The sequence below is a fragment of the Olea europaea genome, chromosome 19, assembly GCF_002742605.1.
Source record: "Olea europaea var. sylvestris chromosome 19, O_europaea_v1, whole genome shotgun sequence".
Taxonomy (NCBI): Eukaryota; Viridiplantae; Streptophyta; class Magnoliopsida; order Lamiales; family Oleaceae; genus Olea; species Olea europaea.
Window position 1 is genome coordinate 9859775 of NC_036255.1, and position 25477 is coordinate 9885251.

Here is a 25477-nt window from a genome sequence, read left to right on the forward strand (position 1 = left end):
TAAGCCTAATTAGCCATTATAAATGCCCCAATATTTTTTTTTTTTTTTTTTTATTTTAACTTCAACTGCCATTAGTTTCACCATCACATGGTCCCACCTTCAGTCCAATTAGCAATGATTTCCGTTTTTACAAGGTCCATATCATGCACTTGCAACATAAAACATTGGAGAGTGGAGAAGAATATTGTTGAATTTTGCAATTTTTTTAGGTAATCGTGGGTATAGGTTTTAGTCTAAAATTTACTTATGTATAATTATCATGGGTTAACTTTAATGTTTAGTCAATTTCAAGCCTGAAATTAATCAAAAAAATAATAAAGATTAAGTATTAGTAGAGAAATTTGGTTGCATGTAAAATGAATTGAGTTGGCGTACCTTCGCATGACCTAATTCATATTTTGTATCCTTTAATCGAGTTCGAGTAGTACTATGAGTTGTCTAAGAACTCTTGAGTTGTGTCAGATTGACATTGGTGGTATGTGGTTTAGTAATTACTCTTAAAATTAAAATCGCAATAAGACGTTTGAACGTTAAGCTAATTGCTTAAGTTAAAGACAAAAAGAAAACCAAGGCCTACCTTCTTATCTTAATGCAGGCATGACATATCTCATAAAAGCGGGTTAAAGCTACTTAGAGCACGGATAAGAGTAGATTAGAAATGAATGTTTCCCCCCTAAGTCCCCTCGGGGGGATTAGGCAACAAAAACTATTGGAACAAGTTTCAGCTACTTCAATTACCGTACCCTTTTCTCTAGATCGGTTATCGCCCTAGTCAGTAGGATCGGTGTATACTTTGTCAGCTACCAATTTCGAGCTCCTTAGTAAAGCCAAAAAAATAAAAAGAGAATGAAGAAGAGGCAGGAAAGGGAAAGGAAGAGGCCTCTTCGTATGCTTGTCCTGCCATGCCATTCATTTCTCCATAGAGGGACTTAAGTACTTACATATGGATCCCCATCCCTTATGTAAGCTTTTATCAATGCATCTTCCCACCCATTTCCTGTTCAGTTGTTGAACCTAAAATTTACTTATGTATAATTATCATGGGTTTAATGTTTAGTCAATTCCAAGCTTGAAATAAAGCAAAAAATAGTGAAGATTAAGTATTAGAAGAGAAAGTTGGTTGCATGTAAAATGAGTTGAGTTGACGTACCTTTGCATGACCTAATTCATATGTTGTATCATTTAATCGAGTTTGAATAATACTATGAGTTGTTTAAGAACTCTTGAGTTGTGTCGGATGGGATATTGGCTGCATATAACTTAGTAATTACTCTTAACTTAAAATTAAAATCCCAATAAAACGTTTGAACATTAAGCTGATTGTTTTAAGTTAGACAAAAGAAAAAAAAAAGAAAAAAAGAAAAAAAAATCTTGAATTATTTAAGAGAATTTAGAGTTGTTCTAAATTTTTATTGTTTTTAAAAGGGAAAATTGCAACAGTGGTCCCTAATCTTTTCATTTTTTGTAGACTTTACCCTAACATTCATTTTGTACCAGAGGATGTTCCTAACCTTTCATAAATAAGCACCTGAGGTCCATCTGGACGAAAACCATCCAAAACACCATTAGTTGATCGAAAAAATCAGGAATCAACATCCAATAAAACAGTCCAAAACATCATCCAAAAATATCGTCCAAAAAGGAATCAACATCAAATAAAATTGTCGCAATAGCAGATAGTTTAAAGAATTTTCTAGTCATCTAACAGTTTTTTGGACAGTTTCCGTCCAGATGGACTTTAGATGCATATTTATGAAAGGTTAGGGACCTTCGCTGACTCAAAATGAAGGTTATGATAAAATCTGCAAAAATAAAAAAGGTTAGGGACCGCTACTACAATTTTCCCATTTTAAAATTCATGTGATATATGCCTACATAAATGGGACTTGTCGTTTACACACGTTTAACATGGATTTTACGTTGCTTGACATAGGTCGAACAATAAGTGGATCATGTCAGTCCAACGCAACCTGCCAACCTCTTTACACTATTAATCTCGTTTGAAAATTTTGATTATCTTATAAGAGAAAAAATTATTTATGTTCAAGACATCATTTGCAAGTAAACTATTTTTCCTTAAAATTTGTATATGTGATTTTTTCTAAAAGCAAAAAGACCTAAAAGCTATTTGTGTAGTCTAATCTCAAATTGGGTTATCTATTAAATTAAATTTTAATAAAATATAAAATGTTGGTGAAAAAACTAGGTAGCATTACATTTAATCCTAAGAAAGTAGTTGGAAAATCAGAATATAAATTTGTCTTAGTCTATGATTATAATTACATGAGAATATTTCAACAATGTCAATGTCTCGTATAAATTGGGAAAAAAAAGTGTTAAATAAACCATAAAAAAAAATAAAAATTAAAATGAACTTGCTGATTCGATTCAAAAAATTGAGAATTGATTGAAAATCAGTCCGATTATTCTCTAAAAATTCTATATATTCGTTCCAAATTTAACAACGTTGAAATTATAAACTATAAATTACCAATTAACATAGGACATTGTACCATGCATAAGAGATATTGCAATAACATGTATTGCAAATTTTTTATTTTTTTAAAAAAGCAAGTGATCAAAGGATTTTACCTCCTAAAGGAGGTTGAATCAGTTAAAGGCTTCGCTCGATAATGGGCTTATGTCAGATCCGCAACACAAGTGGGCCCAACGTCTCAAAAGGCTTCACGGAAAAAGCCCATAAATGCCATAGGGGTAAAGTAAGGGTACGTGAATAACCCAACCCTTTGAAACTTTAGTCTTAGCTTGAAAATGATGGTTAATCGTTCATCCCCGATTAATAACGTTATTTTTACCATAATTTTAGTGTGTTAAACCGATAAAAAGGAATGATCTTCTAACATGGGGAACAAATTAATAACTATATTTGATATTCTCTTTGATAATACGTAATCTACCAACGTTCTTAGTATCTACTATAGCATTAGAGACAATGTTTAGTGCAAAGAGTAGGGTTATTTGAGGTTTTAATGTACTTTGAGAATGGAAAGGTGAAGATTTTCTGTAGGAATTGGTTCAAATTATTAATCAAAAATTGGAAAATGAAAAGACATGTAAAAGTGGAAAATGAAAAGGTGTGACTATGTGTCAATTTCGACCAAATATTCGGACTTGATCCGATAGTCAAATTACAAAAGTAAATAGACCAACTTATTCTACTCGTCGAGTAGATCGTCGTGGTATATTTGGAATCTCGAAACCAATTTCAGATGAATAAAAAATTGCGGACCAAAATTGAAAGAAATGAAGTGTTGCAACTTCTCGAAAGGATGCAACTTTTGGTCAAGTGTTGCAACTTTTTTAAAAGGATGCATATTTTGGCCCAAACTACTTCATTTGCACCATTTCTACATCTATAAATAGAACTTATGGACATGATTTTAGGTACACCAATTGCATTGAGCATTCATTCTCTTTTTGCAATTCTCTCCTTTCTAATTCCATAGCATTTCATACATTTTCTTTGTAGAGGGGAAATTCTGTCAAAAGTTCGTCGGTTTCTTGTGGTTTGAAGTGCTGCTATCACAAGTTGTGAATCCATTATATCTTGGAAGACAAGTGTCATTCACCGTGAGAATCGTAGCGGGGCAATTTGTCTTAAGAAAAGAGATAATGTCTCGCCTTGGATTATTCTTTATTTCTACTCCTTCTTAATCCTTGTTTTGCATAATCTCTATACTGAAACTCTGTTCAAATTTCCATTTATATAAATTGTGTTTTGATCACGCTCTTGCGGGTTAAAACTGGTCAAACAAATATATCAAAAATCAACCCTTACATAACCCTTTTTATAAGTCGTCTCAAATAATCTTAAGACAAATTTTGTGTCTTTGTGGTTGGTTGTGGACAATATTACTTTGTTTGAATAGTGCTTTGTGTACTATTCCTCCACCGTTATTATCATCATTTTGTTGAACTTCTGTTTGTGTAACAGAAATGACCACCATCGGGATTTCATCAAGTCAAAATGGTTCCAATAATGTGATACCACCCGTGGCCATACCGTAGTCTAATACTACTATCCCACATGGGGAAAAGCAGGAAAAATTTGCAGGATTAGATTTCAAGAGGTGGCAACAAAGGATGTTATTTTATCTCACCACTCTTAATTTAGCTAAATTTCTAAAGGAAACTGCACCGACTGTACAAGAAGGGGAAAATAATCGTGAATCGATTATTGCTTTGGACGCATGGAAACACTCAGACTTCCTATACAAGAATTATATCCTAAACACATTGGATAATACACCATATGGGGTGTTTATTTCAAAGGAATCAACCAAGGAACTATGGGATTTTTTGGAGACAAAGTACAAGATCGAGGATGTCGGAACAAAGAAGTTCATTGTTGGCAAATTTTTGGACTACAAGGTGGTGGATTCCAAAATCGTAATTAGCCAAGTGCAAGAGATTCAAGTCTTGTTGCACGACATCCACACCGAGAAAATAGAATTGAGGGAATTATTCCAAGTGATTGCCATTATTGAGAAACTTCCTCTTATGTAGAGAGATTTCAAAAATTACCTCAAACACAAACGCAAGGAAAAGAATTTGGAAGAATTGATTGTGCGCTTGAGGATTGAAGAGGACAATCAAAAAACCGAACGAAGGCCTGTTCATCAAGATGGTGCAAATTTTGTCGAAATGGAACCAAAAGCAACAAACAAGAAACGAAAGGCTCCTAATTATGCACCGTGAAGAGACAATTCCAAGAAAGCTAAGAAGTTCAAAGGAAATTGTTACAACTGTGGCAAGGCTGGATATCGTTCAAGTGAATGTCGAAAGCCAAAGAAGAATACTCAAGCCCACATGGTTGCAAATAACACTATATCTGATGGACTGCAAGAAATGAGTTTATCGCAGTAGTGTCCAAATGCAACATGATTGAAAATACTAGAGAATGGCGGATTAACACCGGTGCTATCCACCATATGTGTGTGGACAAGGGGATGTTCTCCAACTATCAAGAATTGAATGGGGAACAACTATACATGGGAAATTCTGCAAGTTCCAAAGTTGAAGGGCAAGGCAAAGTCATTTTGAAGATGACATCCGAGAAAGAACTCGTCCTCAACAATGTCCTACATGTACCGAATATACGAAAGAATTTAGTGTCCGGGTCTCTACTTAACAATAATGGTTTTAAACTTGTATTCATATCCGATAAATTTGTGTTGTCTAAGAATGAGATGTATGTAGGGAAATGATACATGTGTGATGAAATGTTCAAGTAGAACGTTCTTACAATTGTGCCGAAGCAAGTCGTTATGAATAAAACTATAAATTCCGTTTACTTGCTTGAGCCTTCATGTTTGTGGTATAGTCGATTAGGACATGTGAATTACAAATCGTTGCGCAAACTAATGAATCAAAGTTTAATTCCGGCGTATAAAATCAGTCTTAATCATAAATGTGAAATATGTGTCAAAGTAAAATTGGCTAAAACACCGTTCCATTCAATTCAAAAGAACACAACCCCTCTTGAATTGATCCATAGCGATATATGCGATCTAAAATTTGTACAAACTCGAGGTGGTAAGAAATACTTTGTGACATTTATTGATGATCGTATAAAGTTTTGCTATGTCTTTCTTTTGAGAAGTAAAGACGAAGTCTTAGATGCATTCAAAACCTATAAGGCTAAAGTTGAAACACAACTTGAAAAACGAATAAAGAATATTCGTAATGATAGAGGAGGTGAATATGGGGCACTGTTTGAAGACTTTTATTTTGAACATGGAATTATTCATCAAATAACGGCACCTTACTCTCCTCAATCAAATGGTGTTGTAGAACGCAAAAATAGAACACTTAAAGAAATGATGAATGCTATGTTAATAAATTCAGGTTTACCACAGAACATGTGGAGAGAGGCTATTTTAATGGCAAATAGTCTTCTTAATGAAATATCTGTTAAGAAAATGGAAGAGACACCATATGAACTATGGAAAGGCCATCCTCCATCCTATCAATACTTGAAAGTGTGGGGGTGTTTGGCTAAGTTTGAGGTACCTAAGCCTAAACAAGTGAAAATCGATTTTAAAACGATAGATTGCACATTTATTGGATACGCCAATAATAGTAGTGCATATCGATTTCTTGTACACAAATCTGAAATACAAGACGTACACGAAGAGACCATAATTGAATCAAGGAATGTGACATTTTTTGAAAATATTTTTCCTTATAAAGATAAGAAAAATACGAGTTCTAACAAGAGAATATATGAAACTACCAATGGAACTTCAAATGAGGAAGAACCAAGGTATAGTAAAAAGGCTAGGACTTCCAAGACGTTTGGTCCAGATTTTCTAACCTAAATGGTAGAAGATGATCCAAAGACTTTCGATGAATCAATGTCTACACCGGAAGCACCACATTGGAAAGAAGTTATCAATAATGAGATAGATTCTATAATGCAAAACCATTCATGGGAGTTGGTTGATTTACCTCCCGATAGGATATTCAAAAAGAAATTGAAAATTGACGGATCCATTGATAAATATAAGGCTAGATTGGTTGCTAAAAGATATAGGCAAAAAGAAGGACTTGATTTCTTTGATACTTACTCACCCGTGACTAGAATCACGTCCATAAGGTTGTTAATTACAATTATGGAAATACACAATCTTGATATTCATCAAATGGATGTAAAAACAGCATTCTTCAATGGTGAGTTAGAAGAGGAGATTTACATGGAGCAACCTGAAGGGTTTGTTTCTCCTAACCAAAAACACAAAGCGTGTAAACTTGTTAATTCCTTGTATGGATTAAAACAGGCTCCTAAACAATAACACCAAAAGTTTGACAAAATAATATTGTCAAATGGATTCAAGATCAACGAATGTGACAAATGTGTATATATTAAACATACACCATATGCCTATGTAATTGTATGTCTATATGTGGACAACATGTTAATAATGGGCAATAGTCACGAAATGTTGCTTAACACCAAAAAGATACTAACAAAGCATTTCGATATGAAAGATATGGATGTGGCAGATGTAATCCTAGGGATTAAAATCTTTAGAACGCAGGATGAAATTATACTTTCACAATCTCACTACATAGAAAAAAGTACTTAAGAAGTTTGACGTGTTTGAGGAAAGTCCTGCGAGAACTCCTCTTGATCTGAGTATGCACTTAGTCAAGAATACGGGAGAAAGTATATCACAACTAAGGTATTCACAAATAATTGGCAATCTTATGTATATTACAAACTGCACTCGACCGGATATTACTTTTGCGGTGAATAAACTTAGTAGATTTACAAGTAATCCAAATCGTGATCATTGGAAGGTTTTGACGCGGGTTCTAAGGTACTTGAAGTATACCTAAACCTATGGATTACACTTCACAAAATATCCTGCGGTACTAAAAGGATATTGTGATGCGAATTGGATATCCGATATGAAAGATTCCAAGTCTACTAGTGGTTATGTATTCACCATTGGTGGAACTGTTGTATCATGAAAGTCAACAAAGCAAACGTGCATAGCTCGATCAACGATGAAATCTGAGTTTATTGCTTTGGACAAAACTGGAGAAGAAGCAGAATGACTTCGAAATTTCTTAGAAAATGTTCCATGTTGGCCCAAGCCAGTACCTACGATAAGTATACATTGTGATAGTCAATCAGCAATTGAAAGGCTTGAAGCAGCATGTATAATGGTAAGTCTAGACATATTCGTCGTAGACACAACACCATTAAGCAACTGATCTCAAATGACGTTATCTCCATAGATTATGTGAAATCAAAAAAGAATATTGCGGATCCACTTACGAAAAGTTTGCCTAGAGATAAAAATGTGTTGCCTATCGAGAGGAATGGGATTAAAGCCTACAGCGTAAGAGTTTTTGCAATGATAACCCTACCTTTTTGACTAGAGAGCCCAAGATCTTGGTTCAAAGGGACAACTAAGTTGTGAAATTTCCATGAAGCACTTAGGAAATTAGAATTCCTAACTCATTCCTATGATACTAAAGTGCTTTCTGCAGAGTGAATAGAGGCTAAGATTATCTTTTAATGATTCCTATATCTTGATTAAGTCAAGTGAAGAAGGACAGAATACTCTTAATAGGAGGTCACCTATGTAAGTGTGAAGTGTGGCCGCTTCGATAAAAATTGTTTAAGGTTTGAATTCTCTAAACACTTATGAAACTAAGAAGGGTTCATGGCCAAAATGAACCAAGACATGAGAACCAAGTACAGAATATGAAAGATATCTGTGTGAGTACTGTTGTTTTGACTTACACTAAAGGCTGAGTGGTTCAAGACCTATGGTTCACCAATTAGCCGAGTAAGTCCGATAGTATTTCACTAAGGGAGGTTCAAGGCCAGAAGCCACCATCCCTGATGCAGTATTTTTTTCCACTCTCTCTACATTTCATCATATCATCGCATTTGCATACGCGTACCCGAATTTCCATTCATGTGGGGGATTGTAGGAATTGGCTCAAATTATTAACCAAAAATTGGAAAATGAAAATGGATGTAAAAGTGGAAAATGAAAAGGTGTGACTATGTGTCAACTTCAGCCAAATATTCGGATTTGATCCGATGGTCAAATTACAAAAATAAATAGACCATCTTATTCTACTCGTCGAGTAGATCGTCGTGGTATATTTGAAATCTCGAAACCAATTCCGAATGAATGAGAAATTACGGACCAAATTTGGAAGAAATAAAGTATTGCAACTTTTCGAAATGATGCAGATTTTGGCCAAGTGTTGCAACTTTTTTAATAGAATGCATATTTTGGCCCACACTACTTCATTTGCACCATTTCTACATCTATAAATAGAACCCTATGGACATGGTTTTAGGTACACCAATTGCATTAAGCATTCATTCTCCTCTTGCAATTCTCTCATTTCTAATTCTATAACATTTCATACATTTCCTTTGTAGAGGGAAAATTCTGTCAAAAGTTTATCAATTTCTTGTAGTTTAAAATGCTGTTACCACAAGTTGTGAATTCATTGTATCTTGGGAGACAAATACCATTCACCGTGAGCACCGTAGCGGGGCAATTTGTCTTAAGGAAAGAGATAATGTCTTGCCTTGGATTATTCTCTATTTCTACTCATTCTTAATCTTTGTTTTGCATAATCTTTATATCGAAACTCTGTCCAAATTTTCATTCATATAAAATGTGTTTTGATCACGCTCTTGCGGGTTAAAACTGATCAAACAAATATATAAAAAACCAACCCTTACATAGCCTTTTTTATAATTCGTCTCCAACATTTTCAAATTCAAGACTGGATTGCTAGTGAAATTTTGAAGATCTCCTCTAGCAATTAAAATCTCGACGAATTATTTGGTACAATAATCTATGGGATTAAAAATAATTTACAATTCGTTTTTTATTGCATACGAAATAATAATTCAAGTACAATTTTAACTCTGCATACTTATCATATAGTTGGTCCTAAGTTCGAATAAAGGAGTGCTTATACAAATTCAAATTTATTTTATCAAACATTTTTTACAAAATTGATTTTTCAATTAAACCTTTATAATTTTTTGACTACGTTACGTTTCAAAATAATACTAAAACTTTTCATTTGAATTTTTAAAAAAAATATTAAATGAAAAAAGGTAGGCCGGCTAGCAACTTGCGAGCTAACTCGGCTTGTTTTACCAATGAGTCAAGTTAATTTTTATATGAGTTGGCACGAGCTTGGCTTGCACCAGCTCATGCAGTGGGTTAAATAGACTAGACTCGACTTGAACTATTAAGGGAGAGGAGAGTATAAACAATGTGGTAGAGAGATGATAAAACGCCTGTTTGGGAAAATTAAATAATTTCTAATTTCTCTTTTTATTTTAATTTTTTTTCCTTCAATATTTTTTCTTTTTTTAAAATTATCATTAAAAATTTATGAAATTACCCATTTGTCCTTCGAAAAATTAGATGTGTAGATTGTACAATACTACAATTCGTCCACTTAATAATCAGATTGTTGGATGTAATTCAAAGTGTGAGACTATTGAGGATGCCTATCTCGTTGGGAATTAATTCAAATTCAGGATTTTGTTTTGACTTAGTATTTTTTGTTGTGTTTGTTGCTATGTTTAGGAAATGAGTTGGATTTTCTATTCTAGATTTGAGGTTGATTTGGTCTATACAGATCATGCCCACTAAGTGTTTGTTATTATGTGTCAATGAGTCTAGTAGAAATATCAGGGAGTAGTGGTCACGTGTTTGTAATTACCAAGTGTTGAATGTCTAATCAATCACTTGGATTCCTTAAATTAAATGGATAGCCAGTCAACTAAAAAAAAAAGCTTTCTTCATGATATTTCATGTATTCATTTCTTTGATTGAGATTTCTACACTATTAGTATCATAGCCAGGTTGAGAAAATTGAAGTTGTGAGTGATCAAACACAGAGAGTTAGAGAGTTGTGAGTGATCAAACGCGTCCACTTATAAATGACTTCTACTAGTGTCGCACCAAACACATCTCAGAATGTTCCTGTCTTTACTGGACTTAACTACCAGTTTTGGCATATCAAGATGAGGACTCTATTTTTGTCCTATGATTTATGGGACTTGGTTGACAACCGTTTTGATGATCTTGTAGATGCAGAGAAGCTAACTGCAGCTCAACTTAATGAGTTGAAAGAAAAGCAAAAGAAGGATGCCAAAGTCTAGTCTTAATTTAGCAAGCACTAGATGATGCCATTTTTCAATAAGTTATGGCTGCCAACATCGAAAGAAGCATGAGACTTAATTGAAGAGGAGTATCAAGGAATAAACAAAGTGGTTACTCTGAAGCTGTAAACCATATATCGGGAATTCTAGAATTTGCAGATGAAGCTATCAGAATCTGTTCAAGAATTCTTTTCGAGAGTTTACTCAATGGCGAATCAGATTAAGTCTCTCGGAGAATAATTGATTGACCAAAAGGTTGTTGAGAGAGTGTTTTACGAAGCCTTCCTCCCAACTTTGATCATAGTGTTGCAATAGAAGAATCGAAGGATTTATCCAACTATTTACTAGAGGAATTAATGGGGTCAATTCAAACACATGAGCACGTATCAACAAAATGGTAGAGACCCCTATTCAACAAGCCTTTTAATCAAAACTTGATTTGAAGAAGAAATCAGATGAGTCAAGTTAATGGAACTCTAGTCGAGGTCGTGGTAGATCATCTCATGGAAAAGGAAGAGGTAGAGGAAGGAGCAATGGTCAACAAAAGAACTCAAATGGAGGTAACAATTCTAATTCTTTCTCATATTGTGGAAGATCAAACCGCAAGGATAAATATTGTTGGTATAAGAAGAAATATCGCCAAAACAAAAAATGCTCCCAATGCTATTATTGCAAGTAATATGGTCATGTTGAGAAAAATTATTTTAAAAAGTCTACAAACAATACCAACTCCCAGGAAGAAAAGGTTTTGATGAAAATTTATTTCTTGCTTAAACATTTGCTCATGGTGATAAGTATGATGATTTTTGGTATCTTGATAGTGGTTGTAGCAATCATATGATTGGCAACAAATAATTCTTGGTGGAGATTGATGAATCCAAGAAGACTAAAGTTAGGATAGGTAACAACAATCAAGTTCAGGTATGTGGAAAGGTTACAATTGCTGCAATGTCAAAGTTTGGAAAGAAAATGTTACATGATGTTATATGTGTACCTGGATTAGCTCATAACGTGATTAGTGTTAGTCAATTAGTGGAGAAAGGCTATTACGTTGTATTTGATGTTGATGAATGCTTGATATATGATAAAAGGAGCATACAGCTAGTCTATTAAGCTAAAATGGGAGAAGATGAGATGTTTCCAATTGTGTTTTTAGAAGTTCCTATTACTGCCTTTCCTACAGCTATTGATGATTCTTTTCTTTGGCATCGAAGATTCGATCATTTTAATTTCAGAGGGCTGACCTTCTAATACAAAAAGAATATGGTGAAGGGTTTTCCAATGATTAAAGATGAAAGGCAAAATTGTGAAACTTGTATCTTTGGAAAGCATTCCCGAAAGACGTTTTCTAAAGGTAAATTGTGAAGAGCTCCAAAGCCATTGATGTTGGTGCATGCAGATGTCTGTGGGCCAATGCAAACACTTTCCTTGAGTGGAAGTAAGTTCTTCCTGATTTTTGTTGATTATTTCTCAAGAATGACATGGGTGTATTTTTTGAAAGAGATGTCAAAACTTTTTGAACATTTCGAACAACTCAAAACAATGGTTGAAATGGAAAAAGGTTGTCCCTTATTAACCCTAAGCACTGATCGTGGTGGTGAATTCACTTCCACAAAATTTAATAATTTTTGTAGCTATAATGGCTTCCAAAGGCAATTCACAGAAAGCTATACTCCACAGCAAAATGAAGTTGCTCAGGGAAAAAATAAAACTATAGTTGAAGCTACTAAAAGCATGCTGAGAGACAAAAACCTTCCTAACAAATTCTGAGCAAAAGCGGTCGGAGTTGCAGAATAACTTCTCAACAGATTTCCAGCTCAAGTAGTTAAAGGAATGACTCCTTATGAAACTTGGTATGAATATAAACCCACTGTAAATCACTTAAAGACATTTGATTGTATTGCCCATGGTTTTGTAACTGCTGAACTAAGAAAGAAATTGGATGATAAAATCATCAAATATTTTTTGTGGGGGTACAGTAAAGAAACTAGAGGCTATAGGTTTTATGATTCTATTTTAGAAAGGTTAATTATAAGTCGTAATGTATTTCTTAATGAAAATGATGCTTGGATTTGGGAAGATGTTCTTTTGTAGCCTACACGTGATGGAGATAGCTAATTTAGAATCGAATAGCCTATGGGAATCTCCTCTGTCATCTCCAGAATTAACACCAAGAAGAGTAAGAAGTCTTACTGAAATTTATGAGTCATGTGACTATGCTTCTATCACCATGGAGCCTAGTTGGTTTGAAGATGCAGTGAAGAAAGAAGAATGGTGTATTGGAATGAGGGAAGAGATTAAAGCAATGGAGAAGAACAAGACATAGACATTGATGGATTTAACGGATGGAAATGAAGCTATTGGCCTAAAATGGATCTACAAGTCTACACTCAAATAAGATGGTTCGTTACAAAGGCACAAAGCACGGTTGATAGCTAAGTAATATGCACAAGTTGAGGTATTGATTTCACTGAAAGTTATGCTCCAGTGGGTTGTTTTGATACTGTTAGAACACTTTTGGCATTGGTAGCTAATAAGGGATGAATCATTTATCAACTGGACATAAAATCTACATTTCTTAATAGTGATTTGATAGAAGATGTATATGTTGAATAACCCCAAGGATTTGTGGTGAAAGATCAAGAATAGAAGGTATACGAATTACATAAGGTGCTTTGCGGTCTCAAACATGCTCCAAGAGCCTGGTATAGCAAAATCAACTCATATTTTACGAAGAACAATTTCACAAAAAGTGCTAATGAGCCTAGCCTCTATGTTTAAAGTTACCATAATGAATTCTAGGTTGTGTGCTTATATGTTGATGATATGGTTTATACTTGAAGTTCATTTTAGATGGTGGAAGCACTTAAACAGTCCATGATCCCAACTTTTGATATGTCTGACTCGGGGTCTTTGCATTATTTTTTGGGAATTTAAGTGGTCCAAGATTTACGTGGTATTTTCATTTGTCAGAAAAAATATGCAGCCGACTTATTGAAAAAAATATGGGATGGAGAATTGCAAGAGTGCCAAGACATCGTTGAATGCAAATGAAAAGCTAACTTTGAGGGATGGAGCTGAGAAAGTTGATTTAAAGAATTTCAGAAGTATTATAGGAAGCCTCGTATATCTCACTAATAAAGGCCTGATATTACATTTGCTGTGAGTCTTATTTCTAGGTTCATGCATAGACTAAGCAAGTTTTATTTGGGTACAGCTAAAAGAATTCTTGTTATGTTCAGAGAACTTCAAATTTTGGCATCAGGTATTTAAGAAGCAACTCAAATAAACTCATTGCTTTTACTGACAGTGATTGGACTTTTTGTATAGATGATAAAGAATGCTTCAGGGTATGTGCTTAGCTTGGGATCAGGTGCTGTTTCATAGTCCTTAAAAAGTAACATAGCACTGCTCTTTCAAGCACAGAAGCAAAGTATGCAGCTGTAACAACCACAACATGTCTAGTTGTTTGGCTAAGAAAAATTTTGGAAGACCTGAAGCAAGATAATGGTGGAGGGACGGTTACATTATCCAAAAATTCGGTTCAACAAGGAAGAACAAAGCACATCTGGATGAAGCATTATTTCATTCGAGAGTTTTGAGTTAAAAAAATTGTAGAGCTGCAATACATCAACACAGACGATCAACTAGCAGACATTCTCACTAAAGCTTTACCTAAAGCCAAATTTGCTAAATTTAGATTCATGATGGGAGTTGAATTCCCTGTTGAATTAAGGGAAGGAAATGTTGGGAATTAATTCAAAAGCGATTTTTTGTTTTGACTTTGTATTTTTTATTGTGTTTGTTGCTATTATTTAGGAAATAATTTGAATTTTTGTGTTCTAGATTTGAGGTTGATCTGGTCTACACAAATCATGCCCACTAAGTTTTTGTTATTATGTGTCAATGAGTCTAGTAGAAATATCAAGGAGTAGTGGTCACATGTTTGTAACTAACAAGTGTTGAATGACTACTTAATCACTTGGTATCCTGAAATTAAATGGATGGCCAATTAATAACAAAAAGGTTTCTTCATGATATTTCATGTATTCCTTCAATTGATTGAGATTTCTACACATTATATCTTATGTTTGAGGAAATTGTCATTAACGATCTCATTTTGTGGGCCGTAATTATCGTGTTTATGCAAAGTTAGGGTATTTTTATCAATGTTTTAATATGTTTTGAAAGATGAAAGCTCATAGGATGTATCTAGGTAAGCTGGTAATCAGTTGTTTGCTTTTCTGTTTTCCTAGTACCATGAAGTTATAAGAAGGAAATGTTTTTCATGGTTTTATCTTGACGCGAAATTATGAAGTTTATCAGATTGTTTATAATGCGTTGTTATTTATGTATTGTAAGTTTGGAGTAATGGGTCCAGTTGAGAATCTTTTTTTATGGAGAACATGGTCATATTAATGAGATGATTGTTGCTTATGACAAGGCAAGATTAGAGATGAAGAGCAAAAAATTGTTTGGAGAAATGCAACATCTAGAAATCAAAGTTGATTTGAACAACCCAATATCAGTTATTTCTTCGTGTTCTAAACTGAAAACAATCAAACACTATCAATCTCTTCATTATCATGTTATTAAACATTTCATACGTGAAAATGTTCTCGTTGTTAAACTTATAAATATGTATGGTAGTTGTGGGAACTTGACTTATTTCTTTGGAATAACAAAGATGTTGCTACATGGAATAGTTTGATTTTATCTTATGCTCATAACTGACGTTCTTCCGAGGCTTTAGCTCTATTTAAGAAAATGGTTTTTGAAGGCCTAAGTCTAACAGTAAAACACTGTTGAGTTTGCTCTCTGCTTGTGGTTAGATTGCATCAGTAAAAAAAGAAGAATAATGCTGGTCAGACAGATATGAAAACAGGAATAAAAATAGGATTTTGAAATTTCGCTTAAGCCAACATTCTGTGCCAAAAAATTGAAAAAAAAAAGGAAGACAAAACATAAAGAAATAAAAAAAAAAAGATAAAGAAAACAAAAGGGGCAATCAATAGAACCCGGAAATCAGACAGATCTCACCCCCTCCCGCTTCCCTCCCACCAACTCCCTCTCATCGGCACCACCCATCCCCAATCGGAGCACCCTTCGCTGACAAGTATACTGGAGCTCCCTTTGTTCTTGGTGACTTAATAAGGTGTGTAGTTAACATAAATTTGGAAGAAAAAATTGTCAAAAAATTCATCTATGGGCCGCTTCAAAGTCCTGTATAAGATATATATACATATACATATACATATGTGTGTGTGTGTGTGTGTGGTGGTAGGCTAGTAGGTTGTGTTGAATTCTATGATTGAATGGGCTCTTCGGTCTGTCTGAATATACCATTTTTATCTGTAGACATCTTCTTAAGCTTGGTACCTGTGGAGCTGTTCGTAGAAAGGTAATAACTTACCACTGCTTAAGTAATTTATTGTATTTGCAAGGTATACGAGTCTGATTTTCTATTTTATTAACCAGTTTGCCTTGCATCAACCCCATCTACTGGAGTATAGACACCTCCTGCTGAATGGTGATTGGCAACTGAAATTTTGCGATTCTCTTGTCTTAAGCTTGGACAACTTACGTAATTGTCATTGTGTTTTTCTTGATTATGCTGAATGATTTAGAATCAATTTGCTTGAGTTTTATATTAAGTAAAGAAGTTGTAGAAGACAAATAGAGAGCCGGATTGGGATTTATCCTTCAAATTTTTATAGTTCTTGTCGAATACTGTTGTAATGACCCTTTTTATTTTTGCAGCAAAGTATGGAAGACGTAGAAGATGAGCCTATTGATGTTTTGATGGAATCCAATACTGAGAATATTACAGAGTCTGTGAATGTAGACGAAGACGATACATCAGGAAGAGATGGGTTACAGGTGTCTGAGGTAGGTATGCTATTTAAGCATAAAGAAGACATGTATGACTTCTACAAAAAATATGCTTATGCCGTTGATTTTCCCGTGAAAAAAAGGAATTCGAAAAAGGGGGAGGACGGAGTATTGAGATACCTAACGTTAACATGTAGTCGTGAAGGACGATTAAGTGGTAATAGTAGTAGTTCACCGAAACCGAAACCAACAATTAAGATGGGTTGTAAAGTAAGGATATCCGCATCTTCAAATATCCTGGGAAATTGGAGAATCAGCGTGGTCTACCTAGAGCACAATCATGAGACAAGTCCATCTAAGTCGAGGTTATTTCGATGCAATCGAACTTTGACTGCACATGTGAAAAGGAAGCTTGAAGTGATTGATTTAGTAAGGATTTCGTTGCATAAGAATTACAATTCCGCAGTTGTGGAATCTGGTGGATATAAGAATATGACTTGTATTGAATAGGATTGTCGAAACTATGTCGAACGAGTTAGGCGATTACGACTTGGAGAGGGAGATGCTGCAGTAATACAATAATACTTTTCAAGAATGCAAGCTCAATGTTCGGGATTTTATTTCAGTATGGATTTTGACAATAATTCGCGACTGAGAAACGTATTCTGGGCGGATAATCGGTGTAGGCTAGCGTACAAGGAGTTTGGTGATGTGGTTACTTTTGATACCACCTATCTTTCTAATGAGTATAACATGTCATTCGCCCCCTTTGTTGGCGTCAATCATCACGGACAGTCAACATTACTTGGCTGTAGGTTGCTGTCGAATGAGGACACTGATACCTTCGTATGGTTGTTCAAAATATGGCTTCAGTGTATGTATTGTGAAGCTATGCAGGCCATAATTACCGATCAGGATAGAGCCACGCAAAATGCAATTGAGATTGTCTTCCCGAACACGAAGCATAGATGGTATTTGTGGCATATTTTAAAGAAAGTTTCGAAAAAGTTTGGATACCACGTGGATAAGTGTTTGATATTTGGGGCTATACATGGATTAGTGTATGATTCACAGTCGAAAAAAGAATTTGAAGAAGGATGGATGGCGATGATTGACACCTATACTTTGCAGGAAAATAATTGGTTGTCAGGATTATATAAGACTAGAGGGCACTGGGTACCTTGTTTTTTGAGAATGACTTTTTGGGCAAGAATGTCGACAACATAGAGAAGCGAGAGTATGAATGTGTTTTTCTATGAATATGTGCATTCGAAGACATCGTTGAAGCAATTAGTCGAACAGTACGAACGTGCTCTCAGGAATAAGATGGAGAAGGAATTCCAAGCGAATTTCAAGTCGTTCTCTCAAATGATACCATGTGCAACACAGTTCGAAAAGGAAGAACAGTTTCGATTAGTTTACACCATATCGAAATTTCGGGAAGTTCAAGAAGAGTTCACGGGTAAAGTCTATTGTAACGTCATATCTAAGTCGCAAAGATCTTCTGAGACGACGTATAATGTACGGGAGACTGTTATGTATGATGGTCACCGTAAGAGAAAAATTTCGTCATCTCATTTGCGAGAAATAATTGTGAAATTGTTTGTAGCTACCACTTGTTTGAGTTTAGGAGAATACTTTGTAGGCATGCAATAGCGGTTCTGGACTGGAACGACGTCACATGTATTCTGGATTGGTATATTTTACAGAGATGGAGGAGGGACATTTGTAGAGCACACACGAGAGTTCCAGTAAACTACGCAGGGTTAGAGACTACTCCTGCACAATTAAGATACGAAGGGATGTCTAAAGATTTGCGCAGGTGGCGAACCTTGCTGCAGACGACGAAATGCGGTCACGTGCGATAATGGAGTGGATAAAATCGCAATGTGAAGATATGATGACCACAAGATCTGGTGGTGGTAGTAATCCCATATCGTCCCGTACCACGCAGATGTCCAATGATTGTGTGGACATGTCAAAGTCAGCAAGTGGAAGCATTCTTGATCCACAATTAGCTAGACGAAAGGATGCGCCCAGGAAGCTTAGAAAAAGAAGCCCATTGGAGACGGCATTGAAGAAAGCAAAGGTATGCTCGAAAACTGCACTTTATATTTGCAATTATTTAAATTTAAAACTAAGTGATTATCTATGAATGCAGTCTAGCGGGACATCATCCACTACTATGCGACCAAGAAATAGCAATACGAATATGGTGGATGATGCAATGAACTTTCAGTTGCCTCAACAATATTCATGGCAATTGTAGCACAGAGAACAATAAGCTAATTTATCAAAGAATAAGTACTCAATCGTAACAATTAAGAGCAAGTAATCCTAATTTTTAACACAAGCAATGTTATTCCTTCACGATAACCAAAATTCTATTGTCATCCCATACGGTGACGCGCTAATGCTAAAATTAAACGGATAAGCCAATTTATCAATGCGGACCTATCTGAGTCCATAAATTATGAGAGGTGCAAATTTGCTGCGGTAGGGCTACCACTATTCGCCCTAAATGTTCAGCAAATATACCAATACAATCAGCCACGAATGTACATTGATATCTAGGGCTAAAATCGTCCAAGTTTTCCAACATAACCTAAAACACAAAACAAATAATATCATTGCTTGCAGGAGGTCAAAATAAACAAACTACCTGAAAAAAGGTCGTCGAAAAACTCCTCCACGCGCCGCCATTGCCATACGCTACACTACCGGAGGCGCCTCCACCTGCTGGTTATGGGTCCGGCCTTTGTTCGTCCAACAAAGGTCTCATTTGGCCAAAATTGAAGAATTTTAGATTCAGTTTCAAGATGAAAATCGCGTCTCCTTTGCAATTTTGGCCGGATTTTCAACCCCAATGCTCTGATACCAGATGTAGAGCCACAAATAGTCGACCATCAAGATTTTATAGGCTCAGTTTTATAAACCCAAATCAACACTTCAAACCAAACGACCCAATAGCACCTTAAAACCTTCACCTACGGTTGCTAGAAGTTTGCTCACTTCCATTTTGATATCAAATGGGTTGTACAATGGGTCTCCAACAATAGTAGCCATCCAAGTAAGTAAATAATCAGGCCATGAGCAACACAACTTAATTTGATTTCTTAAAATGGTCCAATTAACTTTTTGGATCAAGTCGTTTTAATTTAGGTGTTGATATACCATTAGTCATTTAGTCAATGCCAACTGAAAAGTTAAACCGGTTTAACATCATTACTCGGGAGGTCGTTTGACAACAATTTGTCCAACACGGAGAAATAAGATGGAAAAGGTTAAATGCTTTGATTCTCTGATTCGAGACAAAGGGAAAGAAAAAGGAAAAAAGAAAAAAGAACAAGATGCAGTATGGGACTGTTCATGGGCTGAGTTTAAGCTAGGTTGGGTTTTTTGGACGTATGTCGTTTTAAATTTTTTTACCCTAGTTGAGCTTTTGTATGACAAAATTATAAATAAGAAAAGAGAAGTGCTACATATACATAATTGTTTACATAATGGTGTTCATAATTATATGTGGCACTGGATCCAACCTTTAATACAAATCTCACATTTGCACATCAACAACCGAATGATTGCTACATCACATTATGGACACAATTATGTACAATAATTATGTACAAGTAGAAGAAAAAATGCACGCATTTTTTTCCGCCAAAGTTTGTGCCTTAGGTAATCAACTTTACTTTGATCGCATTTTTTTTCAATCCCTACCCATAAGCTAGGCGTTTTCTCTGAACTTCAAGTCCAGATGCGTTTAGATGGATCTTTTAGAACACTAAGTACTCAAGAGTTTGGGGATAATAAATTCATTATCTTAAGAATACTGAAATTTAAAAGATTTTTTATTTTTTTTAATTCAGGTTCGACACTTGTACTATCAACAACCTTTTTAACTTTTAACGCAACAATACATAAAACTTGATAATCTAATTAAAGCCAACTCCCATTCATATTAATTCACCTTAGTTTATACTTAATAAAAGAAACGTAATTCCCGATCACATTAAAACATACGTAATTAATTAAATAATAATTTTTATTAATTTTTATTTAAACGAAATTATCTCTTTTCCTTCGTCAAATTATATTAAAAAATATATATTTATTTTACGTTAATATTGACTTGATCATCAGACTTGTTGCTGAGAATCTTGGAGGCTAAGTTATTTAGCATCGAATATAAATAAACCTTCATTATATTTTCAAAGGTGATTTCACTGATTGTGCATGCCATCCCCAACCTATGGGATGGGTAGCAAAATTGCGCCCAACCTTTGTTCATTTTTTTGTTTCTGTTTTTTTTTTTTTTTTTTTTTTTTTTTTTGTGTCAAGCTCCTCAGGCTTTCGTTTTAGTTGCAACTTTGTCCCAACTCACATTTTACACTATAAATAATAATTACACATTTTAATTTTTCTCTTATCAATATTAACTAACAATCTAAAGTTCTAAACTAATCATTATACTAAATGCTAGCGAAAAGGTTATGGTATCATGATCTATTATTAATGTTACTACTATCGTCATGCTCATGATATCTTTTTCTTCAAGAGCTATTATCGTTATCGTCATTGTCAATGTCATAAACAAATTGCCGCCAACCGACCAAGTATTTCTTTAATATAATTCCTAATAAAGGACTTCAATCAAGGTTAGTGGAGCTCATTCTGCTCAATAATTAAGCTTATCTCTGCTAATGTTTCATTAATTATTTGTGTTTCATCAACTAATCATACATAATTAATTTTGTATTATATATATTAATTAGGGCCGGTTGGTCGGTTCCAATGAATATTATCAATCAACTCCAAGTAGGCCCATTCGTCACTAAAACCTAATTCTACTGCCTATTATATAAACCATGCACGCCTTGAACTAAGCACGCGAAGAGATTAATTTGGTTCCTTAGCTTATAGCTTATTTGGCAGCTTCCAAGTGACCAAAAATGGTGAAGATTAATTGGGGTAGCATTGGCGACTCTTTTTCGGTTACGTCGCTAAAGGCTTACATTGCTGAGTTCATTGCTACCCTTCTCTTTGTTTTTGCTGGTGTTGGTTCTGCTATAGCTTATAGTAAGTCATCTTTTATGTTTTGCTAGAGTATATACACAAGTAATTCCGTCTATATTTAGTCTCTATCTGGTGGGGATTTTTAGTAGATTTTGATAAATGTTGATAAAATATGTGGTTGAAAAGTGATGAGTGTTATAAAATGTGTTGTTAAAATTAAATGTTGATTTTAGTTTAGATTAAAATTTGAATTTCAATTTTCATCGTACAGGCGCTCAGATAGTTGACCATAAGCCCGAATAAAGGAGGATCGTTGCAATAGATTAACCATAAGAATAAAAAGGTTTAGGCTTAGGTGTACTAATATATGGAGTATGATTGATGTTTGCAGACAAGCTCACGTCTGATGCAGCTCTCGACCCACCCGGTTTGGTGGCAGTCGCGGTGGCTCACGCATTTGCATTGTTCGTAGGCGTTTCCATGGCGGCCAATGTGTCCGGTGGTCATTTGAATCCGGCTGTCACATTCGGATTGGCCATCGGAGGCAACATCACCATCATAACTGGCCTTTTCTATTGGATTGCACAATTGCTTGGTTCTATTGTTGCATGCCTTCTCCTCAAATTTGTCACCGGTGGCTTGGTAAGTTATACCAAGATTAAAATTAAACTTATTTTGAGGGTAAAGCACTAAAATTGCTCATTTTGAGATCTTTAGAGCCTTTCGCGATAAGAAAAATACTCATCTTTTGGATTAACTGCATGTTGAAGCTTATTTTTAATTATTTTCTGATTGATATAAGATAGAAAACAGCTTGTCTACTCTGATGTTGGACCAAAACAAGTCATAATTTATGTAAAATCGACTTCTAAATTGAAACGTCAACTCAATTCATTATAGGTTCGTTAAGCTTTAATAACTGAGGTCACAAGAAATTACTCAAATTGTTTGAGTAGTTCGTGTTCGACTAGACAAAAACCTTACAAAACATCACCTGATACATTAAAGACTGGAGTTCAAGTATTTCATTGAATTAGCATTTAAATTCTACTCGAATTTGAGTAGTTTTACCCTTTGTTTGAAACCCCATTAAATTAAAATTCATTCTCTCTCTCTTTTTATCAAGCATACATTTTTCAATAAAACAATATTACACGTAAACTTAAATACTTTTCCTTTCTATTTAACCACACATTCTTCAAAAAATTACTATTCTTTTCATTATAATTCGAAATAATGGATCCCAAACAAGGGCCTAGACTATCGCTAGATTGAATCAAGATGGGCTTTTGCCTGAATGTGGTAAGCCCAAACCATACTAATATTTGATGTTTGGCAGGCCATTCCCACTCATGCAGTTGCTTCTGGTATGAATGCTGTGGAGGGTGTTGTAATGGAGATTGTCATCACTTTTGCTTTGGTCTACACAGTCTATGCCACTGCTGCGGACCCCAAAAAAGGCTCGTTGGGCACAATTGCACCCATTGCAATTGGGTTCATTGTGGGTGCAAACATTTTAGCTGCTGGCCCATTTAGTGGTGGATCGATGAACCCGGCCCGATCATTTGGGCCAGCCGTTGCCGCAGTCGACTTCTCTCAGAACTGGATCTATTGGGTCGGCCCACTTATTGGTGGAGGATTGGCTGGCCTGGTATATGGTGATGTTTTTATTGGATCATATGCCCCACTTCCAGTCCAAGAAGAATATCCTTAAGAATTTTTATTATTGGCAAGTACTTGTGCTTATGTAATTCTCTACCTTTGCTTTTGAGTTTGTATATTTTGATCAGGAATAGAAGATCTTGTATTTTCGACTTCGAATAAGAAATGTAAATAAATTGTATTTTTTTTCAAGTTGTTATATCTATCTCGTCTGCTACGATGTAACATCATGGAGCCAAACATGAGAACAATATGCAGTTATAAAAGTGGTAGAATTGACATACAAGAAAGACTAAAGTCGAGACTAAAGGTTTAGTTACATCTAAGCTCAAAGAAAGGTTGATCACATGGACGAAAGATCTCTAATAGAGTCATATATAACAAGAACAATTAGTTTTGATCAATTTCAAATAATTGGCGCTATCTTGTTCTGTAAAAGAACGACTTAATTAATTCTGAACAATGACCTAAAACTCATACGTAGATATGATTTTGATTGATCGTAATTCCAAGGAGGGTCCGGTGCCCTTTAAACAAGAAATCTATATCTCCATAGGATGGTCCCCAAAGACATCAAGATGAGTATATGATGTAGGTTTCACAATGCTCTCGTGTATTTCATGTGCAAATTTAATTCGTAAATTTGTTCAACTTTAATAAATAAGTGTGTCTACAATTTGTACACCTTAAAAGCATCCGCCTATTAAGGATTGTATTATGGTTATTGGTTATATGATACTGTACATTGGAAAGACACGCAGCTTGACCCCTTTTCAACAGTTAAAAACTCGTAGAAGAAAATTCCTCACATTTATAATGTGAAATATATGGGAGAATGATGATGTTGTAGCACTGAGTAATAACTCGTGTACTTACAAATATGTTGACTTTGAAAATTGTACCTTCAACGTGACCGACAAATCTCAAAGTTTTTTTGCGTCCACGTGAGCCTGTTACCACACACACCAGGACAAACTGTTAGCTTCAAGTGACCTTCTCCAGTGGTGGTGGAGGCAGTCGCGCGCACTCCGATGATTGAGTCAGTTGACAATATAAGTTAACTACACGAAACCTCTTATGTAAAAAAGGGAGTTCAACTTTGGAAGAGTCTATAATATAAGGAGATAGCAAGGTTACAGCCTAAGAGTCTATACTTGCATTATCTTAGAATGGCACAAAGCATGAACTTTTATAGTATAAAAGAATGAATAAGAATCGTGGGATGAAGAGACACATAGCCTCATTCGAATGGCTAAGACCTCTTGTCATGGGCTTCAATCAATCAAACGGCTTAATGTTAATTCCCTTTTGCCCCCAAGACATGACACATGGGGTTTGGACTCTACCTGTTGACTTATTGGGATGGAAGTTGCAGTGATGTTGTCACATTAATCGCTCATTGAAGATAGTATAAAAGATCTCCTGTCGAGTCCCCTAATAGCCTCACTTCATTCATGAGGGTTCGGATCTTGATATGGGATCGACTTCAGCAAATGAGTTTGGTCTCTCCAAAGGGATTCAATCAAAACTGCCACGTGGTCAGGATGATGTGGGGTGGGGCCTATGTAACCTCCCGAAGATTTTAGAATAAAATTTATTTATTTTATATTTTATATATTTACATTTTTGAAAGTTGAGAACTAAAATGAAAAATGTTTTAAATTTCTATTTTATTCATTCCAAATAATTAGATTTTGATGGAGCGATATTTAATATATCAATATTAGACTCATTTTATAGGTCGTAATTAATTAGAAGTCTTTGACTCGAGAAAAAAAGTTACTTTGGATAAGAACACATTAAGTTAGACCCCATTGAAAGAAAATAGGATAAATAAAATTTTATATAAATTATAAATCAATTCATTTTCTCTCTCCAAAAACGTGTAGATTGGGTATTGAATTTTAATTTTTAGTTTAATATTAATCTATTTTGAATTTGATGTGATAGCTAGTTTCCTATTTGGATAACTATGAATTTGTTATTATAATCCAAAACTAGATTTTATTCAATAGGGTACATGTTTTATAATATAACTCAACCACTTTTTATTACTATACATAGATTCCATAATTCACACACCAAAAATTATACACACGTAAGACAGACAAAGAAAGAGAGAGAGAGAGAGAGAGGGTACTTTTGGGAACTAGAAAACAAGAAACTATTTTGTAACTCTTAAATAAACGAGATAAGATACTTATGTGCAAGTGGTTCATTTCATTATGCTTTTATATATTCAATTAAAAATGCATGAATTGCCAATAGACATTCGTTTTC

The 25477-nt window shown here is 34.8% G+C and overlaps 3 protein-coding genes across 3 annotated transcripts; all 3 read left to right on the forward strand.

The window, feature by feature from the left end:
• The first annotated feature begins 6635 nt into the window (after positions 1-6635).
• Positions 6636-10175, forward strand: LOC111368330. The gene is made up of 6 exons (XM_022989560.1): positions 6636-6733; positions 7172-7205; positions 8074-8117; positions 8194-8254; positions 8350-8385; positions 10110-10175. The coding sequence occupies exons 1-6, from the start codon at positions 6636-6638 to the stop codon at positions 10173-10175; spliced, it is 339 nt and encodes a 112-aa protein (XP_022845328.1).
• Positions 10176-17042: 6867 nt separating this feature from the next.
• Positions 17043-18387, forward strand: LOC111368331 (protein FAR1-RELATED SEQUENCE 5-like). Its single transcript, XM_022989561.1, has 4 exons — positions 17043-17089; positions 17206-17695; positions 17795-18057; positions 18150-18387. The coding sequence occupies exons 1-4, from the start codon at positions 17043-17045 to the stop codon at positions 18385-18387; spliced, it is 1038 nt and encodes a 345-aa protein (XP_022845329.1).
• Positions 18388-21411: 3024 nt separating this feature from the next.
• Positions 21412-23396, forward strand: LOC111368764 (probable aquaporin TIP-type). The gene is made up of 3 exons (XM_022990192.1): positions 21412-21598; positions 21927-22177; positions 22875-23396. The coding sequence occupies exons 1-3, from the start codon at positions 21472-21474 to the stop codon at positions 23247-23249; spliced, it is 753 nt and encodes a 250-aa protein (XP_022845960.1). The 5' UTR covers positions 21412-21471; the 3' UTR covers positions 23250-23396.
• The last annotated feature ends 2081 nt before the right edge of the window (positions 23397-25477 follow it).